At 34.0% G+C, this 22,072-nt stretch overlaps 1 protein-coding gene across 2 annotated transcripts in view; it reads left to right on the top strand.

Annotated features, from left to right (window-relative positions):
• The window catches only part of Dhc36C (Dynein heavy chain at 36C), a 122,905-nt gene extending 101,301 nt beyond the window's left edge, over nucleotides 1–21,604 (top strand). For both annotated transcript variants that reach the window (XM_072533960.1, XM_072533958.1), the window contains exons 57-62: nucleotides 1,817–1,983; nucleotides 5,658–5,892; nucleotides 6,544–6,695; nucleotides 10,700–10,837; nucleotides 14,459–14,602; nucleotides 21,271–21,604. In XM_072533960.1, the coding sequence (XP_072390061.1) occupies nucleotides 1,817–1,983; nucleotides 5,658–5,892; nucleotides 6,544–6,695; nucleotides 10,700–10,837; nucleotides 14,459–14,602; nucleotides 21,271–21,477 (1,043 nt within the window). In that variant the 3' untranslated portion in view covers nucleotides 21,478–21,604. The remainder of the gene's footprint in view (nucleotides 1–1,816; nucleotides 1,984–5,657; nucleotides 5,893–6,543; nucleotides 6,696–10,699; nucleotides 10,838–14,458; nucleotides 14,603–21,270) is intronic.
• The last annotated feature ends 468 nt before the right edge of the window (nucleotides 21,605–22,072 follow it).

The following is a 22,072-nucleotide window of genomic DNA, read 5'->3' as shown; positions in this document are numbered from 1 at the left end:
AAGAAAGGCAAGATTAAAAATTATATTCGACCCAAGAGAATATGTTAAAATAACAAAGACTTCTCATCGATGGCGATTTAACTAAACTACAAATCTGAGCTTATTATTTGATGAGAAATCCTTTGTTTTAATTTTATGTTTCCTCGTCTGAGATCGTTACAAGCCCATTCTGTTATAATAATTGTTAGGTCCACGGGTCGTTTCTTTGGAATTTCAGGAAAAGAATTTCCTACATACCAGGTTCAAAAGGAAATGCTCGTCAAGCAGTTGATCCTTTGTGAGTGTTAAAAATGTTTTATTGATGATAATATTCTCGAAACCATTCTATAGAACACAAACATATTTATTTTTAAACTAAGAAACAATTATGCACATCCGAATGAAGCCAGACCTTTAGATACTTTGTAAATAAAGGCCTCAATTGGTCTATTATACCTAGCTGGGCTTTTCAAAGCAAGCGGCCGAAGTTGCAAGGAATTTTGGGCTACTGATGGAACAGGCGAAGAGGTGTTTCGAGCTACTGCGGCTCATATTCGATTTGTATTCTTGTTACGTTGCTTGCGTTTTGATGACTTAAATACTAGAGAAGAAAGAAGAACCATAGAGAAACTCGCACCAATAAAAAACATTAGACGAGATTCTTTTTGCATTTCGTGGACATCCAGCCAAATATGGCACAAAAGTATTTTCCTTAGTGGACGCCAAATGTTTTTACATGGTATATATGGAAGTATACGTTGGAGCTCAGCTTCCAGGGCCATATCGCGTTAGTACTAAAACCATCGATTTAGTGGAAAGAATTTGTGAGCCTATGTTTGGATCGTCTAAAAATATAACCATGGTTATTTAGTTTACAAGTTACGAAATTGTAAAACTTCTGCTGGAGCAGAACAAAATTACATCTTTTCACATGTTGACTCGATTGATGAAGATTCTGGTGATGCCTGTAGCCCAATATTATTACTTTTTATAACATTACAAAATCAGACGTTGACTAAGTCGATCCGAAATATGCGGCTTATAACGTAGGCAGAAATACCCGAAGATGACCAATGGTCATTTTTTATAATTTACCCAACATTGCAGGCTAAACTCTGACGTCATGCATAAATATAATGCAAATGAAAACGAGCTAATTTCGGAACGAAGATTGTTTCCTGACGAAGATTTACAAAAGGATATCAGTAATATTGCCCAAAAATTAAGCCGACTACATGCAGATCCAGCACCTCCGCGTCCAAATACAGGAGGTCGTTGCGCCTATTGTTCAAATCGTAAGATACGATATTTTTATGTCAAATGCCAAAAAAAGGCTATGCTTAGGGCATGTTAAACCGATTTGGAAGACTGCAATGAAAATTGAAATTAGGATTAGAATTTAGTTTATTAAACGTAAGATAAGTACATTTTTGTTAACTTTTTTTTCCATTTTCTTAAACACGTTTATTTTATCATTGGCTTTAAAATCATTTAGACGTATTAAAATTAAATAAAAAAAGATTGTACATTATGTACATATATCAAATAGTTTTATTTTAATCTTTTCTAATGTATTGTGTAAAATAAAAACAGACGCCACCTGACTGTTCATGTAATTTGTATGTACCCGATTACTCAAAGGTTCCACCTTGTGGTTCTAGGGTTAAAGCGGGACTATCAAAATCTACAAATTTGAAATGGAAATTTATCTTATAAGTGTTTCTTATTCTAAAAAACTCGCTTTTTTATTGTCATTTTTATTTTGTATATAAAAATGTTGTCGCTATAACCCAACATTTTAATAAAAATTTATTATTGTGTTTTCATAACTCCTCAGGTAAATACTACGTACCCGAGAAATCAGAATACGACGATTTTCTTAACTACACCCGAAACCTTCCACTTATCACACATCCCGAAGTGTTTGGTATGCACGAAAACGCCGACATCATGAAAGACCAACACGAAACTGATTTGCTCTTTAACAACACACTCCTTACTCAGGTAAGCAAATATTTGGATAGCCCGTCTCTGTTTTCTTGTTGGACCTTACACTTTTTGTTCCAAATAGTGGCGGCGCAATCACAACATTTTTTATGAAACCAGTTAGCGGTAAAGACAAAATATCTATCCGAATTAATGAGCACTTAATAAGACCATTATTTGTCCATATATTACTGTTTGATATATTATTTACATGTAATCTTTATAGAAGTCGTTTAACAATTTGGAATGGTCTTCTTCTTCATCTAATGGCGCTACAACCCTTGTGAGTCTTGGCCTGCTTAACAATATTCTTCCATTCTGCCCTGTCGGATTCTTTCCTTCGCCACTGCCTGATGTTCATGGTTTTAAGATCCCTCTCTACGTCGGCTATCCATCTTTTACGGGGCCTTCCTCTTCTTCTGTTTCCTTGGGGCTTCCATCTCTGGACTACTTTTACAGCTCGATTATCTGGCATTCTTTCTAGGTGACCAAGCCAGTTTTGTCTTTGTAAATTTACAAATCTAACAATATCTGTGCTCTGCATTAGTTCATCCAGCTCGTGGTTCATTTTAATTCTCCACGAACCATCTCTGCATTGGGTTGGTCCAAATATCTTCGTTAGTATTTTACGCTCAAATAATCTCAGTTGATTTTCATCAGTAGTTGAGAGGGTCCACGTTTCACATTCATATGTGACCATTGGTGTAATTACTGTTTTGTAGATTCTAAGCTTAGACTCACGATTCAGTAACTTACTTTTCATTAAGTCTTTGTATGCATAAAAGCACTTATTACCGCTAAGAATCCGTGCTTCTATTTCTTGACTGATGTTGTTGTTGTCATTTATTATTGAGCCTAGGTAGGGAAAAGTGGAGGCATATTTGTAGGTATGGTTGTCTACCTTCAGATTCTCATGTTCATTCGATTTTGTGCACTCCGTATATTTTGTTTTGCTTTCATTTATATATAGGTAGACCAAACGTAGCAGCTTCTCGTTTCAGTTCTATAACTTTTTCGCTTAATACCCTTTTGTTGCGGCTTATTATGGCACATTATCCGCATATGCGCATATTTGCAATGATCTTGTATAAATACAGCCGTTTATATCCAGTTTTCAAACAACAGCCTCTAAAGTTAGATTAAAAAGTATTGTTGATAAGGCATCACCTTGTCTAACTCCATTTTCAATATCAGTCAGTTCGTCATTCGTTTAAGTTTAACCAACTTATTGGGTATCCCTAACATAGATTGTGGCTTTAACATCTTTTGTCGATCTACTCCATCAAACACCTGTTTAAAATCGATATACAAGTTGTAAATAGGTATGTTATATTCAACACATTTTTCATGTATACCTTTTAACATATGTATTTGGTCTATAGTTTACCTCTTTGGTCTGAAGCCACATTGGTATTCACCAATCATTTTCTCCGAAACCGATTCCAGGCGGCTGTATATAATTCCTGATAATATCTTGTAGACGACATTTAAAACTGTTATGCCCCTATAATTTTTGCATAGTCGTTTGTCTTCCCGTTTGTACATAGGAAGTATGATTCCTACTTTCCAATCTTCTGGGATGGCTTCTAGTATCCATATGCGGTCGATTAGTTTATGGATACGCCTCCATAGCGCATGTCCACCATTCTTTATCAGTTCTGCAGTTATTCCATCTGTGGTAGGTGCTTTGTTATTTTTTAAATGTTTTATGACGTTTATCGTTTCTTCCAATGTTGGTTGCTCAACTAGTTGTTCTACTGTGTGGTGAATTATTTCTTCATCTTCGTTTTATTCTTTCTCTGGGTTTAACAGCTCTTGAAAATGCTCCTTCCACCTTTTCATTATTTCCTTTTTGTCGCTGATAATTGCCCCATTTTTGTCCTTGCAAACTGTTGATCTTGTCATGTACCCTTGGGTGTATTGCTTGGTTTCCTTGTAAAATTTTCTAGTCTCTCTTCTGTTATTATAATCTGTAATTTGTTGTATTTTTCTATTCAACATTTCTCACTTTTTCCTGCTACATATTTTCTTTGCATCTTTTCTGAGTTCATCATATGCCCTTCTATTCAATCGGGAATTCCTTTGTAGACATTTCTGTCTAGCTATAATTTTGCTATTTATTACTTGTTGGCAATCTTGGTCAAACCATTACTCGTTTCTTTTGCTTGAGGTTTCACCTAATGTTTTCTTTGCCATATTTGTAACTGTCGTTTAGATGACATTCCATTCTTCTTCGACGTTGTTTTGTTCTCCTCTTTCATTTAATATTACTTTTATTTTCTGCTCATTCTACTTTTTAGGATTTTTAGAAATATATGTGTTCCATTTTCTTTGTTTGGCACCTTTCTCTTTTCTTACCAAAAAAGATATATCGATGAAAGGCAACCGTATATACGTATTTCTGACTTGAGTTAGAAGACCATGGTGGTTTCCGGGGCAACAATTGGTCGCATTGCTCCTGTAGTGATCCTTTCCCAAGTTAACATGCCTTTTTTGGTTTTCTGGTTTGCCAGACATGCCATTACATTTTACTTTTATTATTCACTCGCATTATCCTTTTCCATTTGTTTCAAACGTTTCAACGTTTGGCATTCCTTTCCCCAGGTAGCTGTAGCTTCCTCCGAGGTTACTGTTAGTTGTTGCCCTGGAAACCATCAGGGTCTTCTAACTCTAATGCCACAAATTGGTCGCATTGCTCCTGTAGTGATTCTTTCCCAAGTTAACATGCTCCTTTTCTAACTTGGCTGCACCGTACTGAAGATAACCAATAGTCAGAAATACGTATATATGGTTGCCTTCCGTCGATATACCTTTTTTGGTTTTCTGTTTTGCGAAACAAGCTTACATTTTGCTTTATATATATATATATGAGAATGGCAAGTGAGACCTTGCCGAAACGTCGCCAAAACAATGGTTTTCAAGAAAACCAGCATTTTACAACGCGGAGTCAAACCCGGAAAAATAGTGACAGCACATATAGCTCCCGCGGAAACCTCAAAACAAACATATATATATATATATATATATATATATATATATATATATATATATATATACATGTGAAAATATAAATCTATTTGAGATATTTAGCGACACCACTATAAAGCTCCTCTACTTGAAAACTCATCATATGCTTTACACCACTCTTCTGTTGCAATAAGATACAAAGTTTCTAACTGTGTGTTTAAGATTTTTATTAACTGTTGGCCGTTTTTTCTTATTTGTTGTGCTGCTGTTGATGCTACCTGCAGGATAGAATGGTAAGGAAGTTTGTTTGATACAAAGGAAAAGTTTTTTGGAGGGTAACACTTGGTTAACAGTTTATAAAGTGTAGTAAATGGGGAAAAGTATCAATTGTATTTCGTTTGTCTACTTTATGTCGTTTTTTTAATTTTCATGCACATATAACCAGGATATCTATGAGTTGGATGTAAGTAGGATTTTGTTGATTTGTCTCATTTACTAATAACAATTTTACACCTACAAAAGCTGCTTAAAAAACAAAGGGTAAGTTACTTCAGTACAATCTATTTCGATTACTATACTCATATCTATTAAAAATAATCTATTAAACGCTTTTGACTTTGTTGTGTGCTACTTGCCTCTACAGGGATAATTTCGTAAATATATAAAAAACTAAAATATATAAATCGTCCTGCTTTGTGAATAATTTTTTTGCTTTAATTCTTTAGGACGCCATGTCGACGAGCGGTTCAGCAAAATCCCCAGACGAAGTCATCATGGAAGTATCTTCAGATATCTTGGGTAGGCTTCCGGAAAATTTCGACAGGGACGCCGCTATGGAGAAGTACCCGACGTCGTACTCGCAGAGTATGAATACTGTTTTGGTACAGGAGATGACGCGATTTAATCGTCTTCTTAGTAAAATTAGGGACAGTTTGAAGAATGTACAAAAAGCTACGAAAGGTAAGACGATAACTAGGAATTTTTGTGCAGTTTTTTTTCTGGTTACGATTTAAATTTACAAAAGTCTCATGTCACAAGAACGGTTATACTCGATTTCAAAATAAAAAAAAAATTGAAAAAAGAACACAGGTATAGGGTTAGAAATTTAAGAAATATCAGAAAATTGTATTTGTCTTTTGTAGTTCACCTTGTATACGAATATTTGTCAAACATTTCTGTTAATACTAAAGGAAAATAAGCAAAAAAAACCCTGTTTAGGACCGTGACAAATCCAGATATATGACAATTTTTTTGTTATTATAAGCCCATATAAAGAAAACCTATACGTTTTCTAGTGCAGTAAGTGACATTGCTTCGATTTTTTGATTACTATTTATCTTCTAAAACATAAAAAAGCTGTAAAATGGCGATTTTTAAAAGTTATAAAATAATTTGTTGCTTCAAAAACTGCAAAATAAGGCAAACACGTTATTAGGTTATTAAACTATTGTAAAAATCAACCTAGGCATCTGTTATTCTGCCCAAAGTTATGTGTTGTGGTCCTTCAACCGATTTGACAGATGTAGCTACAACAATATGTCCGCTGTCAAATTTCAGAAGTCTCTGTTGTAAAACCCTGTATATTAAAATTACTCACTTCAACTTTTTTAGGTTTAATTGTTATGTCTGTCGATTTGGAAGAAGTAGTTACCAGCATATTGACAGGAAGGATTCCTCAAATGTGGGCAAATGTGTCGTATCCTTCTATGAAACCACTGGGAAGTTACGTCGCCGATTTTTTGGCAAGATTACAATTTTTACAGGTAATATTATTTTACGTTACTTAGCACTCTTTGGAAAAAGTTCTGATCACTATCTAATATCTACTTCTAACAATTAGTGAGTATATTATACTAAGAGAAAGTAACCCGAGCTTAACCAATAACAGAACGAATTGTGCTAGCTTTAGACAAAGTTACAGAATTAACAATCAAAAGTAACAAACAACTTAGGAGAAACTAAACATAAATATAAAACGAGCAGCGCTAAACAATACCAAACAAATTATGTATAAGAAAAACCAAAGGTCAAAATTATTCCAAAGAAATTGAGAACTGGTGCAAAGAATAAGAAAAGCCAGAAAAATATGCCAAAAACAAAACTGCAAAAAATAAAAATTTATAAAATAACCTCAACTAACGCAAAAGATTCCACTGATAAGAAAAGAAGTTAAAACATAGACTTATGGAAAACAAAAAGCAAATCTATTCGTTTCATACTTGAAAAATGTATTATAAAATCACGAAACGGAAAATAACCATCAAACCAAAAACAATCCTGATGAGAGTAGTGAATACGATGTGAACAAAGCTTATCAAAGAATAGTAAAGTTTACTACCCCTCTACCCCTAAAGAAGTAACCAAATTAATCAAAAACAAAATCAATCCCAAAAGTTTTCTGTGATCTGAGACTTAATAACAGGAGAAATACTATATCAATTACTTAGGAATATCATCGTAAAACTCACTAATCTAATAAATGCAGTATTCAGATTCCCATATAAGAATACTACCTATAAGTATTGTATTCAGATTACAATATAAGAATACTAACCACTACAAAGAAATTCCGTTTCCATCAATTTAAATTTTATAATAAACATTCAACAATCCACCAAATGTCTACATCGCATAACAAATATTGTAGAGGGATTTTTAGATTACTAGAACAAAATATGCCCAGCTATTTTTCTAGACATAGCAAAAGCATTTTATAATGTGTGGCACAAAGGCTTGTTACTAAAACTCAAAAGTTATCTTTCCATTCCCAGCTAATATAGTCATATCTGTTAAGAGTTAAACAGGAAAGTGAATATTCAGAATTACGACCAATCAAAGCAAAAATTCCAAAGGTCAGTGTTCTGAGACCCATACTATATTTATTATATACCTGTGATATCCCCGTTCTTCTTCAAGTGCCATCTCCGCGGCGGAGGTCGGCAATCATCATAGCTATTCGGACTTTTGAGACGGCTGCTCTGAAAAGTTCATTTGATGTACATCCGTACCACTCTCTCATGTTGCGCAGCCATGACATTCTACGCCTCCCTATGCTTCTCTTTCCTTGGATCTTTCCCTGCATAATCAGTTGGAGCAAGGTGTATTTCTCTCCACGTGTAATATGTCCGAGATATTCTAATTTTCTTGTTTTTATTGAATTTAAAATTTCCATTTCTTTGTTCATCCTTCCCAGAACCTCTTTGTTTGTGACTTGTTCTGTCCATGATATTTTCAGAATTCTTCTGTACACCCACAGCTCGAATGATTCCAGTTTTTTCATTGATGTCGCATTCAAGGTCCAAGATTCCATTCCATAAAATAAAGTCGAAAAAACATAGCACCTCGCCAACCTAACTCTTAGTTCCAGTTTTAAATCCCTGGTACATAGAACTCTTCTCATTTTGTTGAAATTTGCTCTAGCCTTTTCTATTCTTATTTTTATCTCCTGATTGTAATCATTTGTGGAGTTAATCATTGTTCCCAGGTATGCATATTTGTCCACTTGTTCGACGTTGGTTTCGTTTATTAGAAAATTCTCGTTATTTCTTTGAGTTTTCGATATTCTCATAAATTTCGTCTTCTTGACATTCATTGTTAGACCATACTCTTTTCCATACTCTGGTATTCTGGTCACCAGTCTCTGAAGATCTTCAATGTTTTCGGCTAAGATCACAGTGTCGTCCGCATATCTAATGTTGTTAATGGGAACTCCATTTACCTTTATTCCAGCTGTTTCACCCTCAAGAGCTTTTTTCAGGACCTCTTCGGAGAAGGCATTGAAAAGAATTGGCGACAATACGCATCCCTGTCTTACTCCACATCTAATTTAGTTTATAGTATAAATTTTATATGATCCTGAGGTCCTTGTAGTCAATCTTCTTTGATTTCAGGACATTCATTAAATGTTTATGTCGTACTTTATCGAATGCTTTATTATAGTCAATAAAACATGCGTATATATCTTGATTGACGTCCAGGAATCTTTGTATTAGTATATTAAGTGAAAAAAGAGCTTCACGTGTTCCTAGGCCTTTGCGAAAACCAAATTGTGTATTATTAACGTCTATGTCCAGTTTGTGATATATTCGGTTATGATGACCTTAAGTAGTAACTTTAGCGTATGAGACATTAAGCTAATGGTGCGGTAATCGCTGCATTCTCTTGCGTTTTTCTTTTTAGGGAGACAAATAAAAATAGATGTTAACCACTCTTTGGGTAATACGCCTGAACTATAAATTTGGTTGAAGAGTGTCACTAAAACATCAATGTGCTTCTCATCTAGAATTTTTAGGATTTCTATAGGAAGCATATCAGGTCCAGGGCTTTTCCCGTTCTTCATTGTTTTTAATGCGTGCAATATTTCTTCTTTTGTAATATATGGACCTATTTCTTCTGACGTAAGTTCTATGTGCTCCAGATCTCCTCTTTCATCATCGAACAATTCATCGATATATTCTGCCCATCTTTATATTTTCTCGTCCGTATGTGTTATAGCAGTACCGTGTCTATCCAGAATTGCACAAGTGGGATTTTGTTTTCTTAGTCCTGCCAGTTCTTTGACTTTCTTGTGTAGGTTAAACAGATCATATTTATTTTGAAGGTCTTCGATCTCTTTGCATTGCTCTTCAAAGTATTTTTCTTTTGCCTGCTTTATCGTCTTTCTAATCTCGTGGTTTATCTCTCTGTATTTATTGTTATCCTTGTTTTTAAATTGTCTACGTTGTTCCATCATATTGAGTATTTCGTCATTCATCCATTCCTCTTTTCTCCTTGGGGAAGTCTTTAGTATTTTTTTACAGGGTTCCAGTAGACAATCTTTTAGTCGATTTCAGTACTCGTCAATATCATTGGTGTTTGTGTTCAATTTGTTGCAGTTCACATGCAGTTCATGTTGGAGGCATTCTTTTACTTTAGGTTCTTTAAGTTTTCTTGTGTCTATTGTAGGGATTCTTTGATGTCTTTTAATATTTTTAAGGGTGAGTGTAATTTTGGCTATAAGTGGATTGTGATCTGAGGCCACGTCTGATTCAGGATATGCTTTCATGGCTTTAACAGCATTACAGTATCTTTCATTGATCATAATGTAGTCTATCTGGTTCCTGACTACTTTCTCCGATGTATCTGCGGGCGATCGCCATGTATACAGTCGTCTGTTTGGTAACATAAAAAATGTGTTTGTAATAATAAAGTTCTGCTCTTGACAGAATTGTAACAAACGGTCTTCTTTCTTGTTTCAATTTTTCAGATCATAGTTTTCTATACACTTTCTTCTTTGTCCCTTGTCAGTCTTTGCATTAAGATTACCTAGGACTCTCGTGATTTCTCTTGTTTTCGTTATTCTAAGTGCCTCTTCGATATCTTGATAAAATAATTCTACTTTTTCTTCGTCGGCATTCGCCGTAGGAGCATAAACTTGTATCAAATTCAGTTTGGCATGAGATGTCACTAACTTCAGTACCATTACTCTTTCTGAGATAGGGAAATAGCATTCCACCGCTCTATTAGATTTTTTATTAACTATTACTGCCACGACATCCCTGTTAGCAAAACAAAAAACATTGCCATTTGGTTACAAGATCAAGGTCAAAGTGGGCCATTCATCAGTTTGAAAAACATAATCTTTTTTTGAAAACGATTTCCGGAGTGGAGATCAAAATGTGAAACACAATCAATTGTGAATTAATCTCACATAGATATTTAATATTTAGATAGAATATTTAAAGAAAATGTTTCTTATTACAGAATAAATATTTTAAATTTTATTTAGGACTGGTATGACAATAGAGCACCAACCACCTTCTGGATTTCGGGATTTTTCTTCACTCAAGCTTTCTTAACGGGCGCTCAACAAAACTACGCCAGAAAGTACACAATTCCTATTGATTTACTGGCTTTTGACTACGAGGTAAGTTTTTATAAGCAGCCAATGACCTTTATAGTGCAATTTTGGTCTACTAACCAGAACAGTACAAAGAATTGTGACTGATCCTATAAGAGAAGTTTTACAAAGTAATATACCAATCACAAACTACAAACCTACAAAATTTTATCTAAATAAACTAATTCGACAAAGTACGGTAAGCATGTTTCATGTTAATTTGCAGTGTAGTTCAAATAAAATCAATATTATCAATGTTTTTTTTGCGGATCAAAATTTATATGATGTCATATGTTTTTCATATTTATAATGTCATAACGTCCTTGCTTAGTAAAGTAGACAAACTGATTATACTTGGTGATTTTAATATAAATTTTAAAATTGAATCTAACCGTTCTTTTGATATTCAAAATCTATTAACATCTGTTGGTCTAAAAGTAACTATAAACGATTATACCAGAATAACATCCCAGTCCAGTACCCATCAACAACATTATGACAATTTTTTTTTAAATATCTACAGAGTGGGCGTATTTGAACCTTGTTTTTCTGACCATCGAGCTCAATTTTTATTTATTGACTCTGTGAAGGTCGCGGCATATTATCGTGCACGTATAGTTTCCGGCACGTAGCGTTTCCACTCCAGCAATTGGGCTGCGCGTTCAGATTTTGTGCAATTGCTCTTCTACTTAACGATGAAGAATAAAAAACTGTGTTAAAAAGAAGGTTTATAGTACATCCAATACTAAGAGAAAGGAAGAAGAAATGTGAATACTGGACTTTATACAGAGAATTAATTGATGACGATGAAAAATATTATGGATATTTTAGAATGAATAGGATTCAGTTTAAATATGTTTTAAATTTAATTTCACCTTCAGTTAAAAAATAAAATACTACATTTAACGAAGCCATACATATCAAACCAAAAAGTATTTTTAAAAAGAAGAGGTATCATTTTCGTAAAAAAGTCCTAATTATGAATCACTTCCATGATTAATTGTCACAAAGCAATAAAACCACATGCATAAATGACAAAATAGCCTCGAAAATTATTTTTTTTAAATACTCTGTATCAAAATCAAACAAATACCTAAATAAACAACGGGGGGAAAACGACGGACATCTAATTTACATTATCCTTACCAACCATCCTTGCGGACTCGTTACGTAGCCGTCGGCATCAGTAAAATATTGTTTTCAAATATACTGAACGGAAACATTAAGTGTCTGAAACGCTATGTTCCGGACAGTGTGCGTTGTTCATATTTAAAACCATTTAAATTATATTTTTCGAAAACTAAACGCTATGTGCTGGAAACGCAACGTCCACGATAATATGCCACGACCTTGAACATAAAGTTGTTGACACATTTCAATGGTTTATTACTTTATCTGGTTTACAGAAGCTTAAACGCGCGCTAACGAGTACCAAGATGAATTTTTCTATGATATTAATAATGATCCTGATTTTTTGACAGTCTTTCTCACTAAAACTTATAACAACTTAACATTAAAGAATTCTTTACTAAAAAAAGTACGATAAACTGCTGAAAAAACATCTGTGCAATGGTTTAATAATGAATTAAGGTCTTACAGATCTAATCTTTCTCTTATTAAACACATTGCAGACGCCCAGATGCCACTATGGATACCGATTTGTTCATTGTATAATTCATAAGTATATAAACAACAAAAAAAATTGAATATAATCGGCAATTCCAAAATGCTAAAAAAAGTGAGCTTACTGTAATTTTATTATAATACTAATTCTAATAATAAACCTTGACACTGCTGGAAAATAGTAAATTTTGAAAGAAAATACAAGATCCAGTTCAGTACAATCTGATCTACCTCCAGACAAAATAAAATAATGTTTTACTACAATTGCAGATAATATAATAACATCTCTTTCCATTAATGTTGATGTACTCTTCAATTATAGAAATTATCCTTCCTCGGGCAAGTCCTTTTTTTGGCCCCGTTGTGGAAGAAGAGGTCTCTCAAATAATAAAGTCTCTTAGTAATTCTAATTGTATGAACGTTGACGAAATTAATAGCAAAATTTTAAAATAAACTTACCAAATAGTTTTAAAACCTTATTTCACTCATCTTATTAATTTAATTCTATCAACTGGAGTATTTCCTGAAGTACCTGCTAAAATACTCAAAAGTACTACCTAGTGATTCCTCAAAAGCTGACAATTACAGACCCATAAGCATTGTTTCTACTTTTGGGAAAGTGATTGAGAACATTATCAAACAACAATTTTATGCATATTTTGAGTCAAATAATTACTTTAGCAACCCACAATATGGATTCAGAAGTGCTTGTTTTAGTATAAACGCGGTATTTAATATTGTGAGCGAGGTGATTGAGGGATTTGAACGCGGCAATCGCATAGCAATTTCTCTTTGCGACTTGTCGAAGGCTATTGACTGCGTTTCACACGGTATTTTGCTCCACAAATTAAATTACTATGGAATCAGAGGTATCCCTCACTTCTTATCTATGTGGCGAACATCAGGCGGCAGTGTCTAAAGTTCATCTCTCCGATTTTCTATCCGTAAAACATGGAGTCCCACAAAGTTCGGTCTTAGGACCTCTTTTGTTTATAATTATTTATAAACACGAATATGCCTAAATTTATATCTCCATACAAATCCGTACAATTCGCAGATGATACGATATACGTTATATCAGGAAAAAATAATGATGATTTAAAAATGTCTTATGAGCAAGTTTCTACTAAATCTATCACATGATTTGCAGCAAACAAACTAAAACTTAACTCTGACAAAACACAAAATTTGGTTATATCTGCAAGTAATTTACATAATGATCCAGATAACAAAAAGGCTGTTAAACCATTGTGAATAACCATAGATAATCGACTGAACTGGTCGGCTCATATCTCACAACTAAAGAAAAAGCTATCAAGTTCATTATTTGTTATTCGCCAACTAGCAAGGGTTGTCAACTTTGAAACATTAAAAATGACATATTTTCTTTATTCCACTCTCATCTAAACTATGGATTAATCATATGGGGAAATTCAACAAATGCGCTTCAAATTTTTGGAATGCAAAAGAAAGCTATTAAGATTTTAGCAGGGGTTAGTCATCTAGAACACTGCCGACCTTTCTTAAATTAAATTCAAAATTATGCTGCACCTACTCTGTTGATATTTCATGTTCTGACTGCAACGGGCACAGAAACGGTCCCATTTATTAAAGCGGTTTGATGTTCACGTTCACAATACGCGAAACTGTCACTATTTACGAACAAATCGCTGTATATTACGTCTTTCAGATAAAAATTGCCTTAATTATAACTATTACAATATTTTACCAAAAAGTATTAAACATATTTTCTGAAACATTGCTTTTACTACTCAGAAGAATATATGACTTATTACAGAACATCCACTGAACTGCTTACCGTGACTTTGCCATAAATCATTTTCTGTTTAATATCTGTTCTTGTTTGTGATATATTTAACTTATATTTTATATTCTTTTTTTATATACTATGTATTTTTTTGACTTGCTACAAACAATATTTGTATTTGTTAAGTACCTATTAAATAAATAAACTATCTCTAAAAAATATAATATAGATTATTTATACAGACGCAAATTTTCTAGGTGCTGCGAGAACATCACTTTGAGAAGCCTCCTGTAGATGGCGTTTACATTTATGGACTTTTCCTAGATGGCGCTCGTTGGAATGAAGACATAATGGAATTGGATGAGTCTTTTCCGAAAGTTTTGTATGATGCAGTTCCCTACGTAAGTTATATAACAGTATGTGGTTCAAAGTAGAAGCCTGATGGTGTGTGATCCTGATCATTGAAGAGGCTATACTCTGTTTAACATGGCCTCTTCACCAGGATATCATTGGGTTTCCTCTTTTATTGAGTCCAGGAACTTGAATCTTAGTAAATATTAGCAGTAGGTCCTTATTATCTATTAAATATATCCTACCCACCTTAACCATTATTTTCTCATTCTGGCATCAATTATTTTGATAACCATATCTGTTACCAGGTCCAGAACCCAGGGGGAACATGTGCTACGAGCGGCAGATTTCAGGGGGCGCCAAAATTTGAGCCCCAGTGTTTTTTTATATTTATAATTTTTAAATTATAAAGGGTCCTGGGAAGTCCTGGGCACATCAAGCATACATCAAACATTGGTTAGTGCTCTCAAAGATCTATATTATGGTTCAAACTCCCAAATGAAATTCGGAAACCTCTTAGCTGGAAAATTTGCAGTTACTAAGGGTCTCAGACAAGGATGTTTTATCTCTCCGACTCTATTTAAGATTTATATCTCTGCAGCTCTGAAACAATGGAAAAGGAAAGTCAAAGGAATGGGTATACAATTGAACGATCAGGATTACATATATACTTTACAGTTTGCAGATGATCAGGTGGTGATCTCTCAAATGACAAAGATGACATGGAATACATGCTTAGAAAACTAATTGAAGAATACCAGAAATGGGGATTAAATATCAATTTGTAAAAGACAAAATACCTCTTAATTGGAGCTGAAGCAGAACAACTCGATATCGATGACAATCAAAAAATAAATCCATGCAACGAATATAAATACCTGGGCGTCATCTTCGACCGTAGTGGAAAAGACGAACGAGAAATAGAACATCGAATTGTACAAGCACGAAGAGCTATAGCATGTTTGAACGGAATTCTATGGAGTAAAGAAATATCAAAGAAAAGAAAATGGAACACCTATGAGACAATGGTTTACTTTATGGAGCTGAGACATGGAGAATAACCGAAAAATATAATAAAAAGGTCGAAGCCAGGGAAATGGATGCCATCAGAAGATCGATGGGAATATTAAGAGCCGACAGAATACGGAATGAAGTGATAAAACAACATATGGGTATAGAGGGCACTATAGTTGAGGATATTGAGAGAAAACAGCTCATATGGTATGGGCATGTGAGCCGAATGGGGGACGAAAGATTGCCTAAAAAAACGATGATGTGGCAGCCCCCAGAGAAGAGGAAACGAGGAAGACCACCACAGAGCTGGAACCTGGGAGTTAGGAAAGCGATTAGCGCTCGAAATCTGGATGAAAACCTAACTCAAGACAGAATACAGTGGCGTTTGGGAGTCGGACAACGTCGTAAGACGTTATAAAAAACCGAATATATATATATATATATATATATATATATATATATATATATAATTTTTAAATTAACAAATTAACTGTCACTTTTATTATATATTTGAATTTTCTTTCTTGTGACGGACACACAATATTATGATATTTAGAACATTTCTTACAATCTTTCTTCCTTGGACAAATATGGCATCTTCATTTTCTTTTTGGTTGTAGTGAACACGTTTCTTTTACGGGTTATTTTTCGTTATAATGATCTTTCAGTTCTTTCAATAAATTGTTGATACTTTTTTTGTCTTGTTGGTTAGTCCAGATTGGATTTTTAGGTCGCTTATTCTTCTTTTTAAGTGTGGTTCTAAGTATTAGCAAACACACATCATCAAAAACTACAGGACGGACTCTCTCATCTATATTAATCAAAATGAATCGTCGAATTGTTTGTACGGGCATCACTTCAGAACGAATTCACCAAATTAGATAATTATTTTTTTGTTGTGTTTTTTATTATCAGCAGAAGGTTTGTGTAAAAGATGATTTTCAAAAAATTGTTCGGAAAGACATTAAAAACAGATTTTCTGTAATTTTAAGTCACAATATAACTAATAGATAGCTCCATACTACCGATTTTACATCGTAGTGGGTATTTAGATGTTGTCATATACTTGATTTTTTCTGCTGATATTATCATTTGTATTTCTTGGCTGTTGTATTGAAGATGTGTGTCTTCTTTGGAGATCGTCTTCTGTCTCGGCGATTAATGCGGCGTTGTCTGCATAACATAATATTTGGATTTTGTTGTTCTCATTCTGTAGCTATGACCTTTACGTACTGCTTGTATTATTTCGTCCATTATTATATTAAAGAAAAGTAAACTTAACGAATCATCCTGTCTGACTCCGCTTTGTACTTTCTTTCTTTTTTGAAACATGGTGTATTGTGATTGTTTCTTTTGTTCAGTATGACTTCCCGTTTTTCTAGAGCTTCTTTTGTTGCTTTTTCAATGTTGTTTTTAATTTTCTCCCAGCTCGCGTTTATATCTTCGATGTCACTATTTGTTTCAGCTGTATCTTCTGTGCTAGCCTCCTTTGGTACATTGCTCTTGTAGAGTCGTTCCACAGTTATTCTAAATTGAATTTTTCCTCGGTGATTTCCTGTAGAAAATATTTTGGTGATATTTTCATTCTTATCTTTGCTTTGCTAGTACTAGTTTAGGTTCACTCTCTGCGTCTGGTGAGTTTAAAGTTCGGGTATCTAAAATCTGCCTTGGGTGAATTTTTCTATTAGTGACTGTAAAATCAATCATAGATTTATGTCCCCTGGCGTTTTAAAATGTATATTTATACTGGAACTTATGGTTGAAAAATGTATTATCGATTCTCAGTTCGTTAAAAGCTTTGTGCTTGATCTCTGTGATGCTCTGTGATTAGCCATGTGTTCTCCATTTGCGTTGACATGTATTCTTATCAGGTATTGCTATTATTAAAAAATAAATAAAAAACCAATTGTCATTATTTTTAATCTTTTGAATTAAATAGTACAAACAGATTATCAAAATTCCAAAACTAATTTGAAATTTTTAAATATATCATCAGCACGGTCGTTAGGGCTCGAACACCGCACACATCCATATTTTTTCAATTTTGCAAAAGCAAGGGCTCGGAATAAAACAATAACGAAAACTTCGACCAATTTTCCAGGAATTTCCAGGAAATGCAACTAAATAAAATACGGAAATACAGCACCGTTGCTAGGGACTGGCATTGGGCATCGGCACGTCATAGGAAGCGCAAGTCCTGAACGAATCGGCTGCTTTTAACTTATACTAATTAGGCAAAAAGTGTTGATTTTACATTTGGTAGACAAGCAGGATTTAAAAATAATATATTTACATAAAAGTTGATTTTTTTTTATAATAGTAAACATTCCGGAGTCCAGAGAGTATTTTATATTTCTAAAATATTTTTTGTTTTAAAGATACAGTTTTTTGAGAACGATTTCTGAAACAGAAATCGAAACCTCAAAATCAACGTACTTTAAACTAAAATCTTGGTTAATTTCCAGTAAAAACAGTAAATTTTATTACAAAAAATAGTTTCAAAATCATATAAAATAACTTTTGAAAACATATTTCTTCTGAAGACAACGACACAGTTTTTAATTTTTAATATTTTTAATACCAATAAATATACTGCTATACTTTGAACAGCAGGTACACCCACTATCTGAAAGACTCTGAAACGTACAACTTGTGAGTTGTACATTTACTGATTACTGATAATCTTTCTAAGGTGAAGCTTCTTTTATTGTACCAGAACCATTTTGCATTATCATCGTGATCTTCACTCTTTCATAATTTGCCATCCGCTCAAATCTCTCCTTTTTGCAACATCTCTTCATTGCCTAACATACATCGATCCCAAAGTATTCTTTAGGTTTTACAGCAATGACTTCGGTGATCTATCTTTTCTTATTTCTGTTATATCAAATTTCCATCAGGGAACACTTTCTATATTCCAAACTACGCCACTATTCTCGGCTTTACAAACCTAATGACCTCTCTCTCTCTCTCTCTCTCTCTCTCTCTCTCTCTCTCTCTCTCTCTCTCTCTCTCTCTCTCTCTCTTTTTCCAAAGGCGCTACATCCCAAATCGAGCCTTGGCCTTCTCCAAACTATGCCTCCTACCTGCCGATCCTCCGCCAATCTTCTTCAGGTTCTCACGTCTAGCAAATTTCGCGCGTCCGCTGACTCTCCTTCCTCCCACCTTTTCTGTGGCCTTTTTTTTGGTATTTCGTTTTGCATTTTACTTCTTAAGTGTTTTTTTGGCAATCTTCCCGTATCTTTTTTTACCACATGACCAGCCCATCGATGTCTCTGAAGTTTAACGAGTTCTTAAATCGGTGCCTCTTTGAACAGTTGTTGGTAGAGTTCATGGTTGTACCTGGATCTCTCTATACTTCGTTTTCGTTATAGTCCAAATAACTTCCTTAGGATTTTTCATTTGAAGACTTCCAGCTTTCATTTTGTGTCTTTTGTCATCACCCATGTCTTGCATCCGTAACATACTATTGATCTCATAATAGTTTTGTAGACCCTAAAATTTTATAATTTATGAATTATTACAAATCCTTTTTTATAGTATGAAATTATGAAAGCAATTATTACTTTAAGAAAAAAATGTCTGTCTTTACTTTAAAATTTGACACAAAAAAAGTTACCTGAATTTCACAAAAACACTTTGAATTTTCTGGAACTATTACTGGAACTATTACGGGAACAAAAAAATCGGTTGCCTGTAAAGTCGGTTTTACGGGCGAAGATTTTACGTGACAACGTCTTTTTCTCGGTAGAATATTTATTGATATGAATATTATTAAATTGCACAATAGGAACAAGGAATTGAATGAAAATAAGAATTGCACAAATTTTAACTATAGAAATATATTTTGTTTACTAAAACATTGTACATGTAAACTTAAATTTAACTAATTTCTATTTGAGTGATTTTGTTGAGGATAGGACGATGATAGGAGAAATATGAAATGAAAGGAAGTGTTTCTGCTGTGATGTGTCTTGAACGCCAAGAACGCTCGAGAAAGACAGACACACAAGCACGCACCGATTCAACGCGCCTAATTCTCTAGTGGTGCGCCTGCGCGCGCAGCGGACCGATCATGTTTGAGTGGGAGAGAGACGCAAGGCATTCGCCGGTCCGGCGGGCCTCTCTCTCGTTCGGTGACTCACTGTAACAGACGTGAGCGGGCGTTACACTTTTTCATGAATGACTCTGAGCCACAACCTAATTTAAGACGTTGTCACGTCAAAACTTCATCTCACACTGCGATAGGACTGACTATTCGTGGTTGAAGTCAACACTGAACACAAAACTTATGACTCTGCCTCTTAAAAAACAGGAACAGGTAGAATTAGACTTCATACACATTAATTTGCTAATATTAACTGCTACTAAAATTATTTTCCATAACGTAAGACGAAGATTTCCATGAAAAGGAACAAAAACAGAAAACTTTACAAATTCGACGTGAATTTGGACATAGCGCTGAAGCCAGTCACTCTTGACCGCAGCTCCAGCGAGAGTGATGAAATTATCTTTAAAATTAATTCACATTACTTGGTATAAACAAAACGCTGGGTATAAACAAAATACACACCGGAATTAAAACGCAAATTATTAATTTGAAAACGCAGTATCGGGCGGTTTGAACAAAGAAATATCGAGGAACATACGCAGCTGCGAAATAAATAAACAACCCTAAAATGGTTTATATTAACGACCTAAGAAGGAATTGAAATATATTTCGGGTATTTTAACTTAAAAGATACGAACTAAGAAACATGGAAAAAATTCTTCGTTATTATAATGCATATATGAGAGGATTTTAATTTAATACGCAATTTAATTGCAAGGAATTTACAAATGCTACAACCTCTACGTACTGCTTGTATTATTTCATCCATTATTATATTAAAGAGAAGTGCTTTGTACTGGTATACACTGTGTTAGTTTACCATTTATCTTTGCCTGTATTCGATTATGTAAGTAGATGTTTTCGATGGTTTGTATAATATTGATTGGTATGTTTCTTTCATAAAGTAAATGTAAGACGTCTTCGACTTGAATACGATTGAAAGCCTTTATTAGGTCTATAAAACATAGATATGCTGGTTTATTGTACTAGATGGCCTTTTCTGTGATTTTTCTTAGTACACATACGGCGTCTGCACAGGATCTTCTGGATCTAAATCCTTTTTATTTAAAGGGTATAAAATATACCCATATACAAAGATTAACCTCTTTTTGTGATACGTAGTATACAGCCAGCTGCAGGAATTATTTTCCTTGTGGATTTTCTTTTTCTTTAAAACCTACAATCTAAAATGACATCATCATCATCATCAACTAGCCTCTAACGTCCACTGCTGAACATAGCTCTCGCATGCTTTTCCACTTAGTCCGATTCTGCGCCATCTCAATCCAATTTGTAGTCACTCTTTATATGTCATCTGTCCATCTCGTTGGGGGTCGACTTCTGTTTCTGTTAGCTTGTATTCAGGGTCTCCATTCCAAAATTCGTTTCTGCGCCGTCTTATGTAATGTCTTATACTTTTCTTTTCAAACACATTGGAATCTTGGACCAAAAAATATTCTTTATCTTTCCAAAAGCAGCCCAAGCGAGGTTTATTCTTCTTTTCAGCTCGATTGTATTCAGCTAAAATGTATTACCGTAGAAATAACTTTTGTAGAAAAATATCTGTTTGACGTACATACATTTATTTTGTAGATGTGGTTGAAACCTTTGAAGAGGGAAGACCTGAAGGAAAGAAAAACCTATACATGTCCAGTATATAAAACAGCAGAGAGAAGAGGTATTTTGTCCACCACGGGGCATTCGACGAATTTTGTCATAGCTATGTTCCTTCCGTCATCTCAACCTTCCGCACACTGGATAATGCGTGGTGTTGCCATGTTGTGCCAGTTGTCCCAGTAGTATAGGATTTTATATATAATAATTATATAATATTTATGATTTTATTTATATTTTATTTTAATATATACAATTTTTAAATAAATGTAAACAAAAATTGTAACGGATAATATAATCAAACCGATTATGTCGAAACAACTTATATTTTTTATTTTATTTATAATATTGACTTTTACAAAGCATCAACGGAATCCATCTACTAAAACAAATATTTTTCTATATGACCACAGTCCAATAACTTCGTCTGAATAGTAGAAGATGCGATCAGTCGACGTCAGCCGATATAGACCTTATCTGTGCAGCGTCACGACGCTCTAATACGACACCCACCATCATAAATCACTTGATTTAATTACACCAGGCTCCTTTGTTAAACTTAGTAATGAGGAAATGGACGATTGATTCGGGGGATTAGGTTACTACAAAAACGAGATTTTTCCTTGAAGATATCAGAATTTTATAGTTAATAAGGCAATTAGAGCTGAATTATATTAGCCAATAAAAAGTCCTGGATGATATTATTGCCGCAGTAAATATTTTTTAAAATCATAAAAAGATAATGATAAATTTTAGATTTCTCCTTCTCATGTAAATAATA

This window comes from Diabrotica undecimpunctata, chromosome 6 (assembly GCF_040954645.1).
Source record: "Diabrotica undecimpunctata isolate CICGRU chromosome 6, icDiaUnde3, whole genome shotgun sequence".
NCBI classification, from domain to species: Eukaryota; Metazoa; Arthropoda; class Insecta; order Coleoptera; family Chrysomelidae; genus Diabrotica; species Diabrotica undecimpunctata.
This window is presented reverse-complemented; position numbering and strand designations above follow the sequence as displayed.